Source organism: Peromyscus eremicus, chromosome X (genome assembly GCF_949786415.1).
Source record: "Peromyscus eremicus chromosome X, PerEre_H2_v1, whole genome shotgun sequence".
Classification (NCBI taxonomy): domain Eukaryota; kingdom Metazoa; phylum Chordata; class Mammalia; order Rodentia; family Cricetidae; genus Peromyscus; species Peromyscus eremicus.
This window is the reverse complement of record NC_081439.1, coordinates 89,509,283-89,527,934: the sequence shown is the minus strand read 5'-3', so window position 1 is coordinate 89,527,934 and position 18,652 is coordinate 89,509,283. Positions and strand designations below refer to the sequence as shown.

The following is an 18,652-nucleotide window of genomic DNA, read 5'->3' as shown; positions in this document are numbered from 1 at the left end:
GTGGAAGAGTTGAAATGTTCAGTTAGAAAAGTCCTTAAACGCTAAAAGCAGAACTGGGAGGAATGTGTAAAGTAGGGGCTGGTCATTGAGATGTCAGAGTGAACAATGACTCAACAACTGGGCTAAAGGCTATTAATGTGATGTTTTGGCCAACAATCTGGCTTCATTCTGCTCAAGTCCTGAAGGTACTTGATTGAAGGTAAATTTAAAGATAATGGGTTAACTTCTTTGGCAGAGGACATTTCAATGAAGGAGAGAATTCAGGCTGGTACTGATAACATAGCTATTATTGTTAAAGAGATCAGCACTACTGAAGAGGAACCTCCTACATTGCATTGGAACAAAAGAAAAGGTGTCCTGAAAGCAAAATCCCAGCCATCAGAGGCTCCATCAAGAGCTAGCAGCAGAACTTGGCAGTGTAGTTCATACTGTACAAGTTTTAGAGGCATGAAAGATACAAGATTAAGTGGGTCACTGAGACTTGCTCTAATGTTTTAAAAAGAATCTAAGGCCAGAGGATTTATGGTGTTGTTGATGCACCTGGAAAGAATCCCTAAGAGGCCAATATGTGAACTTGTAAAGACAAACTTTAAGTTGCAGTTGAAACACCAAGATAGTGGAGATGACAGGAACAAGAGACAGCTTCCAAGGAAAGTTGTGGGTGTAGAATAAAGCCAGCCAAGAAAAGACTCTATGTGTGCTGCATGTGGCAGAACTGAAGGTGTGTGGGTCTGCTTATGTGTTTTGGACTCCAGTTAATTACATTATAAGCCCCAGATGCTGGACGTGGAGCTTCAGGATTTGATATTTGTTCTATTGGATTTTGTTTTACATTGACCTGATTATTTGTGGCTGTGTCACAATTCTTCGATTTTATAACAGGGATATTTACTCTGTGCTAATATTATGTTGGAAGTATATAAGTATATATTTTGTTTTTTATTTTATAGAAGCTCATAGCTAAGAGACTTAGGACTATGGGGACTTTAAATGTTAGATTGAATGTGTTTTACATTATATCATTCTCATGAGCCTATGAGAAAAAGGCATGGAAAGTTACAGCTTAAAAGCCATGTGTTTAGGTGTCAAGCTGAGAAGTATAGTTGTAATATTTTACTTTAGTTGTCAACTTGACAGACTCTAGAATTACCATGGAAACACTACTCTGGACATGCCCGTGAAGATTATCTTGATTATATTAATTGTATGAGAAGATCCATTTTAATTGTGGTCAGGATCACTGGTAGGGGGATCCTAGACTAGAAAGTGAGCTGAGCACAGTATGTTGGTTGATCTTGACTTCCCCACAAGGGTGGATATTACCTTTCAATTGTGACTCAGGAAAAAATGTGCTAATGTGAATGAGGGAAATCTCACAGGGCCCCACTCTTATACAAAGAACTACAGATAATTAACTACTCTGGAGAGAGGTAGACTTAATGATCCCCATGAATGAGCCTCCTAATTGATTATCCAGTAACAACTGGTCAGCCTTGAAATGGTATACATAAAAGCAACACTAAATGGACTTAGATTGTTGTGTTTAATGTATGTATATGTGTATGCGCAACAATAACTAGTATTTTTCTTGTTGTCTCCTATCATTTCACTTGTTTTTATCTGTTGACATCAAGGAAGAATTTACCATATACTGAATATTGCTTACTCTGATTCCTTTTGGTCCTGGTGGCCCTGGAATTCCATCATCACCCTGAAAAACACAGTATGTTTAGTTCTTTTGTCCTTCAAAACAGTCATCAAATAACTAATTTCCCATTATAGCAGTCTTAAATTTTTGTAAAAATATCTGCAAGTTAGTGTTAAATTCTTATGCCCAAAGAAGATTTATTATTAAGACTAAAGACATTGGTAAATTATATGAACAATATCAAGAAAAGCCATTATTTTACTGGAGAGACTGCTGACATGAAGAAGAAACTTTCCATGCATAAAGTTATACAAGAGGTACACAAGAAAATGAAGCTAAGACAGCAATACAGCTATTTCTGAAATCGTTTGTGCATAAAAAAAGAAAAAAGAAAAGCTCAAAATCTTGACGGTTTCTATGGCATATTTAAACTTCAGTTGTATGTGCTGCTCTTGAATTTCTGCTTTTATCTTGCCATTTATTTAAAAAAGCACCTTCTACTGGCAGAACTTAACCACCATAAACTCTTTTTCAGCTTCTGCTCTCTACTCCTTGCAAATTCTACCTACCCATTTCTAGTCATGCCTGTATCACTGAAATGTTTAAATCTTATCTCAGTGAAGTTTCCATTAAGTATTTTCTTTTAAATTTTGAATAAAGAAAAACTAATACCGTTTGACGTAAAGTAGTATATCCCCAGGTTCTGGCATCAATGACATGGATATTGTTAATGCAAAATCCATTAAGTCTCCATAAAATATTCTCCTTTTTAAAAGTTTAATGATGTACTTGTTCCAAAGCAGAAGCATTTATAAGAAGATTAAATGAATTCTGATTCTCAGTTAAAATAACTAGAAGATTTCTTGTTCAATAAATAGTTTATGTCTGCTCACTGAAGGCAGAAACTAGACAAGACCGCTTCAACATTGCACCAGTTAGACCAAGCCGCAAGGTTAAAGCAGAGTGAGAATTTCAGGAAAGAAAATTGGAAAGCTAGAAGTTGTGGAGGACATCTGGAATCCCAACACTCAAGAGGCTAAAGCAGGAAAATTGCCACAAGTTTGAGGCCAGCCTTGTCTACATAGAAAGTTCCAGGGCAGGTAGACCACAGAGTAAGACTGTCTTAAAAGAAAACAACAAGAAAGAAAAGTGAGAAAAAATGGAGCTGAGGTTACCCCTGGGTAGGACATTTACCTAAAACATGCAAGGCCCTGAGCTTAATCCCTAGCACTATATTCAAAAGCAGAAAATTCTACAGAAGATGAGATAAAACCACTATTTGCAAATGATACAATGGTATGCCTGAAAACCAAGATATTTAAACAACTATAACAATATGGTAATTCTCAACTGTACATAAAACTAATATTGAAAAGTCAACAGCTTTATTATAGTAACAATTTGGGAGACTTAATAGAAGAAAATACTCCACCTATAAATGGCAAAACAAAATACTTGGCAGTGAATAATGCACAAGATTTACAATAGGAATAGTTTAAAACAGTTGTGAAGTTCACAAAGAAATAGTAAAATAATAAAAAAAGAAATTCTATGTTCTTAAATGAAGGAATTCATCATTTAAAAAGCAAATCACAATTTAGTTAGAAATTTTATGCAATGAAAATAGAACCAGACAGAAGTTCTAAAGTTTATATGAAAAACCCCAGCAATATCTCTGAGAAAAACTGAGAGAAGTGAGTGGACCCTACTACCAGTCAGATAGAAAAGTGGAGCACAAGCTTCAATCATTCAAATAGTTTGAGTCTTTTATTTGAATAAACTGAATACTGGGAAGACCATCAGAAAGGAAGTTCATATGAATTTGGCATACAGAAGCCACTCCTTATCCAAGGAGGATAACTTTTTAGACCCCACATAGGTACCTGAAATTGTGGCCAGTACATGCACACAGATACAACAAAATACATAGACATTTAGGAAGTTAACAATAACTAAGAATAATATGGAACAAGTATAGCAATATACTGTAATGAGTTCTTTAAAACCAATGAACCATTAATTTTAAGAATTTTTCCGTTAATTATTTTCAGACAGTGGCTGGCACATAATTGAAACCATGGAAAATGAAACTACAAATAAAGGATGACTCCTATGTCATGACTATGGCATTGGAAATGAGTGGAGAAAAAGATAAAGGTGGATTTTACATCACAAACCACATACCAGAATAGATTCCACACAGGTAAAAAATAAACTGACATACTGAAAGAAAACGTTTGAGAATTAATGTATAACCTTAAAGTGTACAAGATTTGGTCTGCTGAAAATCCATATGATTTAAGAAAAGGGTCTCCCATCCAAGTGCTACACAGCCTTGGTGCAGTGAGTAGGGGCTTGGACCTGCCTAGGCTCAGTGTGCTGGGCTCTGCTGACTCCCCATGGGGAGACCTTGATTTGGGGGATGTGGGGATGTGGGGTGGCTTGGGAGAGAGGGCTGGTGGGTGAGAGGAGGTAGGATCTGTGGGTGGTATGTAGAGTGAGTAGAAAATTTCTTAATAAAAAAATGAAAAAAAAGAAAAGGGTCTTTGAAAAACAGAGACTTAGAATTGCATATACTTTCATGTACATACCCAGCAAAACAAAGGACAAGTGGGAAAATGATGCAATTCACAGTATGTACACAGAAATCATCTTACTAACCAACAGGTCAGCAAAGTATGAAAATCCCAAAACTCCACCAGAAAAAGGGCAAATGATATGAAAATACAGGTCATAGAAAAGACTAATGACACTTGTATCTGTGAGAAGCCTATTCTTACTCATAAAAATAGAAATGCAAATTGAAAGCACACTGAAAGATCACTCTTCTACCACAATGACAAATAGAAAAGTTTCGTAGGAATAGTGATGAAGCTGTATGGAAATATATTTTTGTTTTTGTTGCTGAAACAAAGGTAAATTATATGTGTTTGAGAAGCGGTAATCTGGTAATATCTGTAAAAAAATCACATGTGCATACATATGTGTGTGTGTGTGTGTGTGTGTGTGTGTGTGTGTGTGTCCGTCCAGTGATCCAAAAATTCATTTCTCAAAATTTATCTTACACATTCATGCTTATTGATGCAAAAAAGAGTTAATCCAAGTTTTACATCTTAGCAGTTACGGCTTATAGCAGCAAACTGTTGAAAATTGCATAATCATATATAGGGAACTGGTTACAACATTATAGCTTATAGACAATGAAATTGAATGTAGTAAGAATAACATGTTCTGGGTACACTGATATAAAAAAACACAAACTAAGTATGACACACCTTATTTTATAGACAAAGGGGATGAAAGAATGGATATGTACTCAGTGACCAATGAGCACACAGGTGGAAAAGAGATTTTTTTGTATACATTATATTTATCTTGAATAAAATGAATATATTACCCATAAAAATGAACCACATTTTATTCAATAAAGAACTCCTTTGCAACATTACATATATGCATTTATACAAATACACATGCATATATATATGTATTATTTTATATATATGTATCTCAGTATCACATTCTCACCAACTGAGCTAAGTGGCCAGTTTATTTTACAAACCTATACTTTCATAAATAGGAGTATACCAATAAAAAATAATTCTATTTTTTTTTACTTTACACACACACAAATACCCACGCACACAAAGGTGCATTTTCAGGTGTAGAATCTAAGATGTTTAGAAAGCAGTATATATTTGCACTTTATAAATAATGAAAAAGAGTTGCAACAAAGGTTAAACTTTATCTGCACAGAAGCACATCTTTATTAACTGTTACACTATCATTAAACAGTCTCAGTTAATGCTAAATTATTTCAAAATCATTTTAACATAACTTCCTTTAATGAGACACAAATATTTACTCTTAATATGCATGGCATGCAAGAAACTCTGGCCCTGATCCCAGATAAACTCGAACTCAGGAAATATAGCTTTTTCTATGGTTCAAATTACATTCTATTTCAACACATCCATTTCCATAACACAGCTGAAAGTTAATCAATTTGTGGTCCCCCTTGAGTTCCACAAGACTGTGCTTAAGTTCCAGTGCATTGTGCTGCTATATTAGTGCTCAATCCCATCAACTTTACTGCTTTTAGATCTCTGGGCTACTTCTTAGGCACTCCTGGGTGGCAAGCATCATTCCGTTGCTCTTGCTGTGTTATAACACCTAGGAAATTCAGTTGAATGGCCCATCTACAAAATTCTATGCAGTCATTTAGAGTCTTAGTATTTCCTTAGTGTTCACGTTCTATTCAGTGAATTTTAGCACAGGTCCCATTTACTGCTGGATTCCACAAAGCTATCTCCTCACAACCATGTCATCTTTCTCGCAACATCTAACTTCTGGAATAACTAAATATATATAAAAAGTCTCCATGCATTTAATTTTCCTCCTTATTGGAAAACTACTCAGTGATATCCATTAAAGATATGGTACAGCATCATTATATGAAATAATAAAGCTAGAGGAAAAATGTCATTAAGTCAAATTTTACTTTTTGGGCAAGTGAATAGAACTGGCCCCTCCACATACCACTTTACTAGTCTATCTAATAGAGTGGGGACACTGAATCAAAAGAGCCATTAAAAACTAGAAGACACTTCTCCCAGTCTCAAATTCACTATTATCTTTCCTACGTCCCCATCTTAACATACACATGGAGATGCTACCCTTACTCATGGGGGAATATATATAATCATCCAATTTGTTCTGTTCCCCCAGAGAAGCCTAACTAATACACAAGGTCTATGATAATGATAATGGAGCTTTAACACTCCCTGGTAGGAAGAGGAAAAATGATTCTAGAGACCCTCATCTGAGATTCCAGCTATGGACCCTCCCCCACCCAGCAGCTGCAAGTGATTTAGGGAGATGCCAGCGTACATAGAAAGTTAGGAGGCTAATTCAAAGTGGGACTCAACAGCAGCCTCCATGAAATCATTATCCATGATACAGCTGTTTTAGAGTCACCCACACTTCTGTATGCAATCCTTTATTCATGCTCAGTTTATCAAGTCCAATAAACTCATTGTTCTCACCAACTTAAAATTTGGTTAAATCCTACTTTGGTCTGTCATTGGTGTCCATCTTGGGTGAGAAGATGTTTATTTGCATCTCCCCAGGAGAAGTTTAATGTAACAATTCCAACAACCATATACAACAAACAACATCTTCCAAAAAATCTGAATATGGTAGTAATGTCCAAATTACAAAAACAAACAAACAAACAAAACCCACTAAAGTGAAGATCCACCTTTCCTGAGTAAGTATAGCTACCACTATTCACCAAAGGAGCGTCTCACCACAGCAAATGGAGAACACCATAAAAAAAAACCTCAACTGGTCAGAGAGGTTGTGGGGGAGGAGATCAATGTCTTGTGGGGACCGCAGCCCTACACCACCATTCCATCTATGGCTCAGAGAACATCGCAGAAAAGGGGACGGAAAGAGTCTTATACCAAGAAGTCCGGTGTGAAACAATCAAGTCTGGAATAATAGCAACATCAATGGACATATTAATGTGGAAATGGGACAATTTTATGGGGTCCCAGTGCTAGACCAAGAACTACAAACAACTAATGACTGCTTGGAGGAGAATTAGCCTCTCCAGGGGTGCACCCCCTGATTAGCTGTCCAATGAGAGTGGTCAGCACTGAAACCATATGCATACAAATAACAAAAACAGACTCAGTAGGTTGCATATATATATATATATATATATATATATATATATATATATATATATATGTGTGTGTGTGTGTGTGTGTGTGTGTGTCTGTGTGTGTGTCTGTGTGTGTGTGTGTCTATGCAACACACATGTATTGCGTATGTAACTATAATCAAAGAAAAAGAGGTCATCAACTTTAGAATGTGGGGGTATGGGAGGAGTTTGAGTTAGGGCAGCTGGGAGGAGCTTGAGAGAGGAAAAGTAGGAGAGAAAAATGCAATCTACTTCAATTAAAATATTTACAAAATAAATTCTATGAAAATTAAAGAAAATAGAAAATAACTGTCCCTTTAATTCTGTTGTTCGATTTAAGCAATAATTTCTCATTACAATTCAGTGAGCTTTTAGTTGGATTGACAGTTTTGTCTTATATTTAGGGCGGGTTAATTCCTCTGCTATTGCTGATTGCTAGGGAAACAAATACCTTTTGTCCCCGAGGTCCTGGAGGCCCTTCTGGACCTGGAAATCCTGGCAAACCTGGATGGCCTTCCAAACCTGGAAATCCTCGTTCTCCCTATAATTGAAGAAAAATGGAAAGGAAAGTCATTTATGAACTTTTAAGCACAGGCATAGTTGAATTTCTGAAAGTTCAAGTGACTGTAATATGAAAGCAACTTAATATAATGATACTATATGTCCACAGTATCTACTAACATGGACAAATCCAGAAGATGTGAGGAGAAAAACACAAGTCATCCAAAATATATATAATATATAGTGGATATAATCTCTTTAGTACTTGTAGGATTAAACAGTATATCACAGATAAAGTGAGAACATAATGGCAAGAGTTTAACCTCAGCTCAATTATAAAGAAGAGGGAAACAATTAAGATTTTCACAATTTTAAGAGCTAGATTATCTCAAATTATTGAATGGTCTGTTACTAGCAGAGCTAGGACTAAAACTCAGACTGAAAGTTTCACTCAGATAGAAAAATAAGAAGGAAAAAAAATCTAGTTCCAGTATATTTCCCTAAGTACAAAATAGCTTCATGTTAGCATTTCAGCTGGTATTTAGAGTATATCTCTGTCAAAAGTATAGAGTATGCTATGTGCACAGCAGTGTATATCTGTGTTACAGATATAAATAAGAATAAACCAGAGACTGAAAATAGAGGATGCTGGCTGGTGGGGTGGCTAAGCAGGTAAAGATACCTGCCACCAAGCCTAATGACCTGACTAAGTTCAGTCCCCAGGAACCACAGCATGGAAAGAAAGAACTGACTTCTGAAAGTTGTCATCTGACCTCCACTCACTTTGACATGTGCACACACACACACACACACACACACACAAATTAAAAATTAAATTTTAAAAATGTTGTGCATTTTTTTTTTTTTTAACTTTTTTTTTTTTTTTTTTTAATTTTTATTTTGCAATACAATTCAGTTCTACATATCAGCCACAGATTCCCTTGTTCTCCCCCCTCCCGCCCCCCTCACCTTCCCCCCAGCCCGCCCCCCATTCCAATCTCCTCCAGGGCAAAGCCTTCCCCACAGACTGAGATCAACCTGGTGGACTCAGTCCAGGTAGGTCCAGTCCCCTCCTCCCATGCTGAGCCAAGGGACCCTGCATAGGCCCCAGGTTTCAAACAGCCAACTCATGCAATGAGCACAGGACCCGGTCCCACTGCCTGGATGCCTCCCAAACAGATCAGGCCAATCAACTGTCTCACCCACTCAGAGGGCCTGATCCAGTTGGTGACCCCTCAGCCATTGGTTCATATTTCATGTGTTTCCGTTTGTTTGGCTATTTGTCTCTGTGCTTTATCCGACCTTGGTCTCAACAATTCTCTCTCATATAAACCCTCCTCATTCTCGCTAATTGGACTCCCAGAGATCCACCTGGGGCCTAGTCATGGATCTCTGCCTCCAGATCCATCAGTAGTTGGATGAGGTTTCTAGCACGACAATTAGGGTGTTTGGCCATCCCATCACCAGAGTAGGTCAGTTCGGATTGTCGCTCGACCATTGCCAGCAGTCTGTTGTGGGGGTATCTTTGTGGATTTCTGTGGGCCTCTCTAGCACTTTGTTTCTTCCTATTCTCATGTGGTCTTCATTTACCATGGTCTCCTATTCCTTGTTCTCCCTCTCTGTTTTTGATCCAGCTGGGATCTCCCACTCACCCAAGCTCTCTTTCCCTCGACCCTCGCCCTTCACTACCCCCACTCCTGTCCAGGCTGTTCATGTAGATCTCATTCCATTTCTCTGTCGTTGGGCGATCCCTGTGTCTTTCTTGGGGTCCTGTTTTCCAGGTAGCCTGCCTGGTGATGTGAGTAGCAGTCCAGTCATCCTTGTTCCACATCTAGTATCCTGTTATGAGTGAGTACATACCATGTTTGTCTTTCTGAGTCTGGGATACCTCACTCAGGATGATTTTTTCTAGATCCATCCATTTGTCTGCAAACCTCATGATGTCATTGTTTTTCTCTGCTGAGTAGTATTCCATTGTGTATATGTACCACATTTTGTTTATCCATTCTTCAGTTGAAGGGCATCTAGGTTGTTTCCATGTTCTGGCTATTACAAACAACGCTGATATGAACATAGCTGAACAAGTGCTCTTGTGGTGTGGTTGAGCATTCCTTGGGTATATGCCCAAGAGTGGTATAGCTGGATCTTGGGGGAGATGGATTCCCAATTTTCTAAGAAATCGCCATATTGATTTCCAAAGTGGTTGTACAAGCTTGCATTCCCACCAGCAGTGGAGGAGAGTTCCCCTAGCTCCACATCCTCTCCAGCATAAGGTGTCTTCAGTGTTTTTGATCTTAGCCATTCTGACAGGCGTAAGGTGGTATCTCAGAGTTGTTTTGATTTGCATTTCCCTGATGATTAGGGATGTTGAGCAATTCCTTAAATGTCTTTCAGCCATTTGAGTTTCCTCTGTTGAGAATTCTCTGTTTAGTTCTATAGCCCATTTCTTAATTGGACTGTTGGGCATTTTGATGTCTAATTTCTTGAGTTCCTTATATATTCTGGATATCAGTCCTCTGTCAGATGTGGGATTGGTGAAGATCTTTTCCCATTCTGTAGGCTGTCGCTTTGCTTTGTTGACCGTTTCCTTTGCCCTACAAAAGCTTCTCAGTTTCAAGAGGTCCCACTGATTGATTGTTTCTCTCAGTGTCTGTGCTACTGGTGTTCTATTTAGAAAGTGGTCTCCTATGCCAATGTGTTCAAGACTACTTCCTACTTTCTCTTCTAGCAGGTTCAGAGTAGCTGGATTTATGTTGAGGTCCTTGATCCACTTGGACTTAAGTTTTGTGCACGGTGATAGATATGGATCTATTTGCAGCCTTCTACATGTTGATATCCAGTTTTGCCAGCACCATTTGTTGAAGATGCTTTCTTTTTTCCATTGTGCACTTTTGGCTTCTTTGTCAAAAATTATTTGTTCATAGGTGTGCGGATTAATATCAGGGTCTTCAATTCGATTCCATTGGTCCACATGTCGGTTTTTATGCCAGTACCAAGCTGTTTTTATTACTGTAGCTCTATAGTACAGCTTGAAGTCAGGGATCGTGATGCCTCCAGAGGTTGTTTTATTGTACAGGATTCTTTTGGCTATCCTGGGTTTTTTGTTTTTCCATATGAAGTTGAGTATTATTCTTTCCAGGTCTGTGAAGAATTGTGTTGGTATTTTGATGGGGATTGCATTGAATCTGTAGATTGCTTTTGGTAAGATTGCCATTTTTACTATGTTAGTTCTGCCTATCCATGAGCATGGGAGATCTTTCCATTTTCTGACATCTTCTTCAATTTCTTTTTTCAGGGACTTAAAGTTCTTGTCATATAGGTCCTTCACTTGCTTGGTTAGTATTACCCCAAGGTATTTTATGTCATTTGTGGCTATAGTAAAGGGTGATGTATCTCTGATTTCCTTCTCCGCTTTTTTGTCCATTGTATATAGGAGGGCTACTGATTTTTTGGAGTTGATCTTGTATCCTGCTATGTTGCTGAAGGTGTTTATAAGCTGTATCAGTTCCTTGGTGGAATCTTTGGGGTTGCTCAAGTATACTATCATGTCATCTGCAAATAGGGAAAGCTTGACTTCTTCCTTTCCAATTTGTATCCCCTTAATCTCCTTATGTTGTCTTATTGCTCTGGCTAGAACTTCAAGTACTATATTGAATAAGTATGGGGAGAGCGGACAGCCTTGCCTCGTTCCTGATTTTAGTGGAATTGCTTTGAGTTTCTCTCCATTTAATTTGATGTTGGCTGTTGGCTTGCTGTAAATTGCCTTTATTATGTTTAGGTATGTTCCCTGTATTCCTGATCGCTCCAAGACCTTTATCATGAAGGGGTGTTGGATTTTGTCAAATGCCTTTTCAGCATCTAGTGAGATGATCATGTGGTTTTTTTCTTTGAGTTTGTTTATATGGTGTATCACATTGACAGACTTTCGTATGTTGAACCATCCTTGCATCCCTGGAATGAATCCTACTTGATCATGGTGGATAATTGTTTTGATGTGGTCTTGGAGTCTGTTTGCCAGTATTTTATTGAGTATTTTTGCATCAATGTTCATGAGGGAGATCGGTCTGTAGTTCTCTTTCTTTGTTGTATCCTTGTTTGGTTTGGGAATCAGGGTAATTGTAGCCTCATAGAAGGAGTTTGGTAATGTTCCTTCTGTTTCTATTGTATGGAACAATTTAGAGAGTATTGGTATTAACTCTTCTTTGAAGATCTGGTAGAATTCTGCACTGAAACCATCTGGTCCTGGGCTTTTTTTGGTTGGGAGACTTTTAATGACTGTTTCTATTTCGTTAGGGGTTATTGGACTATTTAAATAGTTTATCTGGTCTTGATTTAATTTAGGTATGTGGTACCTATCCAGAAAATTATCCATTTCTTTTAGGTTTTCCAGTTTTGTGGAATAGAGGTTTTTGAAGTATGACCTGATGATTCTCTGGATTTCCTCAATGTCTGTTGTTATGTCCCCCTTTTCATTTCTGATTTTGTTGATTTGGATGCTCTCTCTCTGTCTTTTGGTTAGTTTGGATAAGGGCTTGTCTATCTTGTTGATTTTCTCAAAGAACCAACTCTTTGTTTCATTAATTTTTTGTATTGTTCTCTTTGTTTCTATTTTATTGATTTCAGCTCTCACTTTGATAATTTCCTGGCATCTATTTTTCCTGGGAGACTTTGCTTCTTCCTGTTCTAGAACTTTCAGGTGTGCTGTTAAGTCACTAGTGTGAGATTTCTCCAGCTTATTTATGTGGGCGTTTAGTGCTATGAATTTCCCTCTTAGTACTGCTTTCATAGTGTCCCATAGGTTTGGATATGTGGTGTCTTCATTTTCGTTGATCTCTAGGAAGTCTTTAATTTCTTTCTTTATTTCTTCCTTAACCCATTGGTGATTCAGGTGGGTATTGTTCAGTTTCCATGAGATTGTAGGTTTTCTGTAGTTTTTGTTGTTGTTGAAATCCAACTTTAGACCATGGTGGTCTGATAGAACACAGGAGGTTATTCTAATTGTTTTGTATCTGTTTAGATTTGCTTTGTGACCAAGTATGTGGTCAATTTTAGAGAAGGTTCCATGGGGTGCTGAGAAGAAGGTATATTCTTTTTTGTTAGGATGGAATGTTCTGTAGATGTCGATTAAGTCCATTTGAGTCATGACATCAATTAAGTCCTTTATTTCTCTGTTAAGTTTCGATTTGGGGGATCTGTCCAGTGGTGAAAGTGGGGTGTTGAGGTCTCCCACTATTAATGTGTGGGGTTTTATATGTGATTTAAGCTTTAATAATGTTTCTTTTACATATGTGGGTGCCCTTGTGTTTGGGGCATAAATGTTCAGAATTGAGACTTCATCTTGGTGGATCTTTCCTGTGATGAGTATGTAATGCCCTTCTTGATCTCTTTTGATTGATTTTAGTTTGAAGTCTATTTTGCTGGATATCAGGATGGCTACACCCGCTTGTTTCTTAAGACCGTTTGATTGGAAAGTCTTTTCCCAGCCTTTTATTTTTAGGTAGTGTCTATCTTTGAATTTGAGATGTGTTTCTTGTATGCAGCAGAAAGATGGGTCCTGCTTTCGTATCCATTCTGTAAGCCTATGTCTTTTTATAGGTGAATTAAGTCCATTGATATTGAGGGATATTAATGTCCAGTGATTGTTCATTCCTGTTATTTTTTGGTGGTGATGTGTGTGTACTTTTCTTCGTTGGGGTCTACTGCTGTGGCTTTATCTATTGCCTGTGTTTTCGAGGTTGTATCTGACTTCCTTAGGTTGGAATTTTCCTTCTAGTGCTTTCTGTAGGGCTGGGTTTGTGGATAAATATTGTTTAAATCTGGCTTTGTCATGGAATGTCTTGTTCACTCCATCTATGACGATTGAAAGTTTTGCTGGGTATATTAGTCTAGGCTGACATCCATGGTCTCTTAATGTCTGCATTACATCTGTCCAGGACCTTCTGGCTTTCAAAGTCTCCATTGAGAAATCGGGTGTTATTCTGATAGGTTTGCCTTTATATGTCACTTGGCCTTTTTCCTTTGCTGCTCTTAATATTCTTTCTTTATTCTGTACGTTTAATTGTTTAATTATTATGTGGCGAGGGGACTTTTTCTGGGGGTCTAGTCTGTTTGGTGTTCTATAGGCTTCCTGTATCTTCATAGGCATTTCCTTCTTTAAGTTGGGAAAGTTTTCTTCTATGATCTTGTTGAATATATTTTCTGTGCCCTTGAGTTGGTATTCTTCTCCTTCTTCTACCCCTATTATTCGTAGGTTTGGTCTTTTCATGGTGTCCCAAATTTCTTGGACATTTTGGTTCATGACTTTGTTGACTTTAGTGTTTTCTTTGACTGATGAATCTATTTCTTCTATTGTATCTTCAACGCTAGAGATCCTCTCTTCCATCTCTTGCATTCTGTTGATTATACTTGCATCTGAAGTTCCCAATCGTTTTCTCAGATTTTCTATTTCCAGCATTCCCTCTGTTTGTGTCTTCTTCATTTTTTCTATTTCCTTTTTCAGGTCTTGGACTGTTTCCTTCATTTGTTTCATTGATTTTTCTTGATTTTCTTTCAGTATTTTATTGTTCTCTTCCAGGACTTTATTGATTTCTTCTAATTTGTTTGCCCTTTCCTCTAGTTGTTTACAGCGTTCTTCACATTTTTTTGTCTTTTCCTCTACACGAGCCTCTAGCTTCTTCATGATGACATTCATAAGGCTATTTTCTTCTGCTTCTTCCAATTTCTGATGTTCAGGTCTAGGTGTTGGAGGAGGGCTAGGGCCTGGTGATGGTGTATTACTATTCATTTTGTTGTATGTGTTTCTGCCTTGACGTCTGCCCATCTCCTTGTGGTTCGTTCCTGGCCTTATCCGCACACTTGGTTCAGAGCTGACAGATTCAGGAAGTCTCTCTCTCTTGTCCAGATGGGAGCTCTCTTGTCCAAATTGGAAGTCCGGGGCAGGATGGAAGCTCTTGTTCAGAAGGGAAGTCCGGGGGAGGATGGGTGCTCTCCTCTCTCTCTCTCTCTCTCTCTCTCTCTCTCTCTCTCTCTCTCTCTCCTCCAGATGGGAAATCCACCGCAAGATGGGAGCTGGGGGCCAGCCTCTAAGTCTCAAGAAGAGGCTTGGGGCTCAGGCGGATGGGCGTGGGGGCAGGGCGTGGAGACTGCAGGGTCTGCCAGGGGTCTTGGAGAAGGAGATCCTTCCCGGTGGGGCTAGAAGGGCACCTGCCCGGGGAGCAGAACCTGGGGCCAAGTTGGGCAGGTCTTCCCCGGAGTGGCTGGTGCCCAGGGATGGGGTAGGGGGCAAGCTAGGGCACTCACCTGTGCTTCAGAAGGGAAGTCCTGGGCAAGATGGGAGCTGGGGGGCCTGGCCTCTAAGTCTCAGGCAGAGGCTTGGGGCTCAGGCGGATGGGCGTGGGGGCAGGGCGTGGAGACTGCAGGGTCTGCCAGGGGTCTTGGAGAGGGGGATCCTTCCCAGTGGGGCTAGAAGGGCACCTGCCCGGGGAGCAGAACCTGGGCCCAAGTTGGGCAGGTCTTCCCCGGAGTGGCTGGTGCCCAGGGATGGGGTCGGGGGCAAGCTAGGGCACTCACCTGTGCTTCAGAAGGGAAGTCCGGGGGAAGATGGGAGCTGGGGGCTGGCCTCTAAGTCTCAGGAAGAGGCTTGGGGCTCAGGCAGATGGGCGTGGGGGCAGGGCGTGGAGACTGCAGGGTCTGCCAGGGGTCTTGGAGAAGGGGATCCTTCCCGGTTGGGGTAGAAGGGCACCTGCCCGGGGTCCAGAACCTGGGCCCAAGTTGGGCAGGTCTTCCCCGGAGTGGCTGGTGCCCAGGGATGGGGTCGGGGGCAAGCTAGGGCACTCACCTGTGCTTCAGAAGGGAAGTCCTGGGCAAGATGGGAGCTGGGGGCTGGCCTCTAAGTCTCAGGAAGAGGCTTGGGGCTCAGGCAGATGGGCGTGGGGGCAGGGCGTGGAGACTGCAGGGTCTGCCAGGGGTCTTGGAGAAGGGGATCCTTCCCGGTTGGGGTAGAAGGGCACCTGCCCGGGGTCCAGAACCTGGGCCCAAGTTGGGCAGGTCTTCCCCGGAGTGGCTGGTGCCCAGGGATGGGGTCGGGGGCAAGCTAGGGCACTCACCTGTGCTTCAGAAGGGAAGTCCTGGGCAAGATGGGAGCTGGGGGCCGGCCTCTAAGTCTCAGGAAGAGGCTTGGGGCTCAGGCAGATGGGCGTGGGGGCAGGGCGTGGAGACTGCAGGGTCTGCCAAGGGTCTTGGAGAAGGGGATCCTTCCCGGTTGGGGTAGAAGGGCACCTGCCCGGGGTCCAGAACCTGGGCCCAAGTTGGGCAGGTCTTCCCCGGAGTGGCTGGTGCCCAGGGATCATGTTGTGCATTTTAATTGAAATTGAATTACATCATCTATCCCTTCCCTTTCTTCGCTCCAGCTCCTCCCTGGTGCCCACCTTTCAATCCCCTCATACCCTTCGCCTCTCAAATTGATAGCCTCTTTTTCTTTAATGATATTTGTTACATATACATATGTATGTATATGTATACACAAGTAAAATTTTTAAAAGAAAAGGGAGGAAGCTTAATTATGTTGATATCAATAGGACATTATACCTTTTAATGTTATATCCTGAAATTCTCTCACATTATCATAGAACTTGAGACAGAAAATCAAATAATATACAGTAGCAAAAAGAATTAGAAGAACAATCCTGAGATTTTCAAACGTAGAACATTTGCTAAAGTAAAAAATTATAGCTTTCCTGTGTAAGAATGGGCTAAAAGTAGGGTTTTCTACCTAATTTCTAAAATGAATAGTAAGAAAAGCTAACACTAGTCATGTACCTACCTTGGCTTCCTAGGTATTCGTTTAATCCTTTTAAACCATTATAGATTTGTGCTGTAATTTTCACATATTCATAGACTGAATGTGAAATGGTATGCCTATTTCTGAAGGACAAACTTAAAAAAAACAACCCTGACTTATCCTACCTGCCCTTGCTTAGATTTTTAAAAATTCTTTGTCAAATAGTATTCTTCTCCCTTTGCTACCTTTTAAATATTAGTATTACTCTAGATTCTTTTATTGACTTCTCTCTTTCCCTGGGAAGTTGAAAATAGTAAAGGTAAGTTCTTATTAGTAACTCTTAAGCATTTTCACAGGCACTTAAAACCGTAAAAATAGCTAGCCTGTGTTGAGAGTTTTCTGTATGCCAGATTCTTCAAATTCCCTCCATGTTTTGTCCTACTTGTTACTCTCCACGACAAGACAAAGCAAAATTGCTATTTCAATTTTATGTGTGAAGTCATGACAGAGAGAAGTTTTAAATTTTTTACTACATGTAAACTTAATATGCAGACCACAAACTTTATTGTCTCTACTACCTTGGCTTATCTATCTCAGTCAGAAATTACCCTGGATACCACTTTTTCCTTTACCCCTGCATGGAAACAATCATGGCTTCTTCAACCTTGAATTCTTAGTGTCCAATAGAACAAATATTCAGGAAATATCTATTCAATAAATGAACTTCCTTAAAGGGTTAAACAAAAATTTTAGCAAATGCTTTTATCCAAATCCAGAAAAAAGGTGAGATTTCAGATTTTGATAAATTATACAAGGGAAACCTATTTTGTAGTAAGTCTAGTTCATTTATTGTGTAGTGATGAATATGAAATTTACAGTCTCACAAATAGAAGCCAAGTACTTTACCACTGGGCACAACCCAGTTATTAAAAGGTTAATCGACCGCTTAACCATGACCATGACTCTTTGTAAGCATTTAGCCATCCTTTGTCTTGCAGACTGAGAGGTACAAGCAGTAATAACTACATAAACGTAAATTCACCAAGTGTACTTCCTTTCTTTAAAAGATGATCCCTTCCACTTCCTTCCTTCCCTTATAATCCCAAATGAACCCCTTTTAATATTTTGACACTATAGAAGACATTCTTGTTGCAAAGCTACTCCCCTAAACATGTTCCTTACATGAGTGTTATGTAGAACATCATTCAGTAACTTTTAATAGGTCTCTGCTAGGGGGCAGTGTGTTACATGGCAGAATGGGGCTTGGAAATAAGATTCTATAAAATAAATAAATGAACTTATTGCCACCAAGACTTTTAACATCTTTCACTATGTTAATGAATACTTCCATGACTAACTGGTATATTCACTAAAGATGTAGTCACTAACTTTTCTTCATATATAATTAGTAACATCCAGTCATTTACTCATTAAAAAAAAGTTTATTGAGTTACGAAGAGAGAAGAGTAATAATGTAAGATCCCCATCTCCTAGTACAATTCTCTTCAGTCTGAAATTCATTATCCTGTTTTAAATTTCTAATTTGGATGTCAGTTACTGACACAAAGACCAAAAGGGGCTGGAAGACAAAAGCCCTCAAGTTAGATGTCATCTGAGGCATATTTTGACTGGACCAAGAGCTAGGATTTCTTCTTACTATTATTATTAAATCTTTAAACATTCCTGTAAGGCTGGGTATGGTGCCTCAGCCTTTAATCTCAGCACTCGGGAGGCATAGGCAGATGGTTGTGTATGAGTTCAAGGTGAGCCAGCCTGATCTACATAGTAAGCTCCAAGCCAACCTGAACTACATAGAGAGATCCTATCTTAACAGAAAACAAAACAATTCACTGGTAAAGTAACAGGTTTCTAGAAAGAATTTTCATCCATTATTCATTTTGTTGATTCTCCCCAATCCCTGCTCCCTGTTCCCTGAACATTTCCTGGTCCTTTCCCCTGCTGCCCCCTAAGATTTTTGGGTTATTTTTCAATAGCTCTTGTGGGTTTTGTTGTTGTT

At 39.4% G+C, this 18,652-nt stretch overlaps 1 protein-coding gene across 1 annotated transcript in view; it reads right to left on the bottom strand.

Annotated features, from left to right (window-relative positions):
• Col4a5 (collagen type IV alpha 5 chain) overlaps positions 1 to 18,652 on the bottom strand; it is a 211,377-nt gene that overhangs the window by 128,803 nt on the left and 63,922 nt on the right. The window contains exons 3-4 of the mRNA XM_059251446.1: positions 7,807 to 7,896; positions 1,667 to 1,711 (exon numbers count right to left, since the gene is read on the bottom strand). Coding sequence (XP_059107429.1) covers positions 1,667 to 1,711; positions 7,807 to 7,896 — 135 coding nt within the window. The remainder of the gene's footprint in view (positions 1 to 1,666; positions 1,712 to 7,806; positions 7,897 to 18,652) is intronic.